The sequence below is a fragment of the Barbatula barbatula genome (assembly GCF_947034865.1).
Source record: "Barbatula barbatula genome assembly, chromosome: 7".
Lineage (NCBI taxonomy): Eukaryota > Metazoa > Chordata > Actinopteri > Cypriniformes > Nemacheilidae > Barbatula > Barbatula barbatula.
Window position 1 is genome coordinate 5,361,317 of NC_136770.1, and position 4,598 is coordinate 5,365,914.

General features: G+C 38.1%; 1 protein-coding gene across 1 annotated transcript; it reads left to right on the top strand.

The window, feature by feature from the left end:
* Positions 1-1,776: 1,776 nt before the first annotated feature.
* On the top strand, positions 1,777-4,272 carry LOC306896253 (E3 ubiquitin-protein ligase RBBP6-like; the record flags this gene model as incomplete). The annotated part of the gene is made up of 10 exons (XM_079460056.1): positions 1,777-1,936; positions 2,317-2,416; positions 2,500-2,536; positions 2,885-2,929; positions 3,007-3,095; positions 3,171-3,267; positions 3,352-3,491; positions 3,579-3,754; positions 3,832-3,935; positions 4,021-4,272. The coding sequence occupies 10 exons, from the start codon at positions 1,777-1,779 to the stop codon at positions 4,270-4,272; spliced, it is 1,200 nt and encodes a 399-aa protein (XP_079316182.1).
* Positions 4,273-4,598: the final 326 nt, after the last annotated feature.

Sequence of the window (4,598 nt, forward strand, 5' to 3'; positions counted from 1 at the left end):
TCATATATAATATATTTATTTTTTATCATTTATTATTTTGAAATTATTCATACATTGAAATATGGTATTAGCATCTTATACAATCCAGGTACACCCCGCATTACTTTTAATTATAGTTGCTACTCAGCAAATTGGCTATTTATGTAGGTAGACACAGAAACAGAACATGTAAAGTGTGAACTTATAAAGAATAATCACTGGATCATATCCATAAACAATTCAAACAGATTTCATGGTGTTTTATGAATATACATGTTTTTTAAGAGCAGGTTTAAAAAGAGTCTCTGTGTCACAATATCTATTTCCTCCTGACAGATTCTGCAAAGTGAAAATTAAAACTAACCCCTAAGTGATGGCCTGGTGTCTGAAAAGGTCACAGAAAAGGCTTTTTTCAATTGTTCTACACACTTTTTAAAAGAAGGTGCAACTTTTGAATGGTTCATAAGCCACATCAATTGACTGGAAAGCTCTTCTATTTGTAATCATTCCTGTTTCCTCGAAGTTACAATTAAAAAATTTTGCTTATTGGATCAAATGATGTGTATTAAATGCTGAGAAAATATCCAGGATGCTTTTTAAAAAGATTAAATGTGATATAAATAAAAAAAATATATATATTTTTAACTTAAAATAAGTTGTTTGTAGTAAAACTTGTTAATATTTGTGTTAAGAGGGAGGTAGACACACTTGATATGATGGTGTTTGGTTTTCTCCAGGAGATTTGTTCCGACAGCAGAGACAAATGGCAGATGGTTTTTCTGGTATGGGTCTGGAGTCGAGGCAGGACGTTCATGGTTGTTTGTTAGAGGGCTGTGTTTCACATTCAGTTAATTTGCCTTTAAACGTTTCTATCAAGAAGTCTTAATATTGTTTGTAGTACTTGCTGAATGTTCATATACTGTGAGATCTTTTTGTTTTGTAATTTAAAAATAGCCGCGGTTTTGGCTGCTTCTTGTTTTTCTATTGAATACGAGTCTCGTTCTGACTCCTGTTATAAATGCAAAAGCTCGAAGACATTTGTGTATTTTGTCAAAATAATTCATGTGCGTTAGTAAAGAATGTGAGCCGACACGTTTCTTATCATACTGTGTTTTTCCCGATGTGAACTCCGTTTGCGTGCGCGCGCATTTGTCAGGCACTTTTAGAACGCAGTTAAATTGATCAATGCTCGTGCCCGGTGTGAGGTGAAATAAAAAACACATCTAAAACATTTTGATGGATCTTTAGAGAATGAATTATACCAATGTTGGGTATGTTACCTCAAAATGTCATACGGATTACATCACTCACATAAAAAGTACCCACTTTATAAAAATCGCATTAACCTTGTTCACATTGACCATATAAATGATTATGAAAGAGTCTATTAGGATTCATCTAAAATAATCATTACCTGTAACAATCTGTAGCCAAAGCTACTTAATCAAAGACACCAAACACTGATAACTCACTTCAATAAAACTTTATTTTTTAGTTTAGTTGCGCCATGTTGCTTAGACATTTGCGTCATCAGGAGCCCTTCAATTGATGCGCTTGATCGGTTTCCATAGTAACAAGCAAAGTTTTGTTTATTGTTGCTGATCGCTGTTCCTGAGAGCACATTTCTACATCCTCGTTGTTGTCTCATTTTTGACTTTTCAACTTCATATTTGTGTTGATTATATATATTATATTTGTGGTTAATTACTTGCTAGTCATTTCTGTTGATTTCTTCTGCATTTCTGCCATTTATTGCATTCATTGATCTGTTGTTATAGTTGCAGGGCCCGAGTCAACATGCCGTGTGTTCATTACAAGTTTTTCAGTAAACTTACACACGACACGGTGGTCTTTGATGGTCTTCACATCACTCTCGGAGATTTGAAACATCAAATCATGAGAAGAGAGAAACTGAAGCGCTGCGATCTGAGCATCACAAACCACCAAACCGACGAAGGTAAGTTCTGCTATTTTACATGTAAACATTGACTTATTTGCGCTCTTTAAACTGGCTCAGTGATTTTTTAAGGTATTAAATGTGATTATGAACATTTGAGAAACCGCGTCACTGGCTTTATCTTTTTATTACTGTTTTGATATTTTAAAGGGACATTAAGAAAAACAAGCAAAAAGATATGACACACGTGCTTAATAAGCATTTGCTAATTGTATTCATTAAAATAACGTTGCTGAATGCTTTTGGACACTCATATGCAATGTTGTAAGGAACTAATGCTTTAACCTGTTATATTGAATTGTACTGTGGTTGGAATACAATCCGCTGCTATTGCTTTGGTTGGTGTAGACAGACTGTAAAAAAGTTTGTGTTTCCCACAGAATACACTGATGATGCGGACGTCATCCCAAGCAACACCATGGTCAACGTCAGACGAATCCCTGGAACTGGGGTTAAATCCACATATAACAGACATGCCAAGTAAGTCACTTGATGATGTTAAGAATATGAATCTTTTAGTGAATATCAATTAGTCATTGAGTTTTTGTTCTTTTGTTTTGCAGTAACTGGTCTGAAGCATCAAGTGGATCTTCAAAAGCAGTATGTAAACAAAAGTGTTGACTCGGTTGTTTACATTGTACTGTATGATCTCCTTAAGCTGGTCAGAGTTGACCGTGAAGAAGCCTAGGACACTAGGCCCACGTGTAATTTTACTATAAAATTCAGTAAGTTCAAATTCTTTCTTTAAGTAAAACATCACCTCACCTTATAAGTTTCACATACATTTTCTGTAATGAAATGTGTGTACCTTGCTGCGGTTTAACTATTTTGCTTCAACATACCAGTTGGTGGGTTTCCGTTTGCATTGTTGTAAGTGTGTTTAGTTTGTCTCTCTGGGTGTGATGGGGCTTTGCCTGGTCATAGTAAAACTCTTCGTTCTTCTTTCAGCAGCAAGTGAACGGTTCATCACAGTCGCTGGAGCAGCTTTTCAAGGTACTGAAAACCACTGAACAATATGAAAACTATGTAAACTGCAAAGGAGTATAAAGCATTTCTTTGTAAATGAACAGACTGAGAATCTGGCTGAGGCAAATGCATCAGAGGAGGACAAAATAAAAGCTGTCATGTTCCAGTCCAGCCGCTGTTACTATTCTGTGAAGTGAGTATAATAACACCTTCACATCATAAACAGAATATTCAAGTGCTCTCTATCATGATTCTCATCACCTACCAGTGAAGCACTCAAGCTGGTTGGAGGCCTTCCGCCAAACTATGTGTGCCGTAACTGTGGCATCCCTGGGCATCACATCAGAAACTGCCCAAAGACACGGGTAACACATAACTCAACTGTGTACAGATTTGTGCACGCGTAACACCATGAATGTAAATGCAACCTGTTGCTTGTGCCTTCACAGGATCCAACGTTTGCTGGGGGTAAGCGCATGCGGAGAAGCGCAGGAATTCCTGTCAGCTTCCTAATGGAGGTGGATGACCCCAACATGAAGGGAGTGATGCTGAGCAGCAGCGGAAAGCATGTCATTCCCATCATTAATGCGTGAGTTTACAACTGTCATCTGTGTAGACACCTCACAATGAACACACATTTGCATTTGGTTGACAATTGTGTGCTTGTTCTGTTTAGTGAGGCTTATGCATCTCAGAAGAGAGACAACCCACCTTTCTCAGCCCAGAGCGAGTCCTCCTCATCGACCTCACATGAAGATCCAGTGCCTGATGCTTTTCTGTGTCAGATCTGTAAAGAGCTCATCTCTGATGCTGTGATGACTCCCTGTTGCAGCAACAGCTACTGCGACGACTGTGAGTTTCTGCACAAACAAATGTTACTCTGAAAGTTTGTTTGACCTTTGAGAACATAAGTGACTGTTTGGTCGCAGGTATCCGAACGTGTCTGCTGGATTCGGATGAACATGTTTGTCCTGCCTGCAAACAGTCTTGTGTGTCTCCTGATGCTTTGAGTATCAACGTGTTCTTACGCCAGGTAAGATTGTGAACATCACGTTTGTTCTCGAGCATCAAAAGCTCTGTCTTCTTACAAACCGGTTTTCTGCTTCTCCCTCACACAGGAAGTGAACCGTTTTAAGAACAGAGCCGAGGGGTCTGTCTTCTCACACCATCAAAATCCTCTTCACTCTCAGTCGTGTTCCTCCACAAGCCCGAACCTCAGACATCGATCCAGCAGCTCGTTCGCTTCTGGTCCTCATAGCTCTCGCTCCACTTTACCCTCTGGTAAGAGGCGACGGGACTTGAGCGAGAATGATGATGAAGATAATGGCTCCGCACCGCTACAGAAGAAAACCAAGCAGGCTGCTTTGTGAAGAACATCCAGAGCGCTTCATCATCATTATGTATATATTATGTAAATATTATGTAAATAGTTAGATAGCACAGACTTAATAAAGAGTAATATAGTTTGTTAATAGAGTTAATAAAGTTTTAAGAGTGTTTTTGAAAACTTTGACATAGTAGCAATCCTTTCTTTTATACACACACACACACACACACACTCACGCACAAAAAAACACACGCAATACTGATCCACTCGAGCACGAACAAAAACATTCATCATTATTTCTTACCTGTAACTACAATTTGAAGGACAGTGTCACCTATCACAGGTAACTATAACAATAACAAAATCATT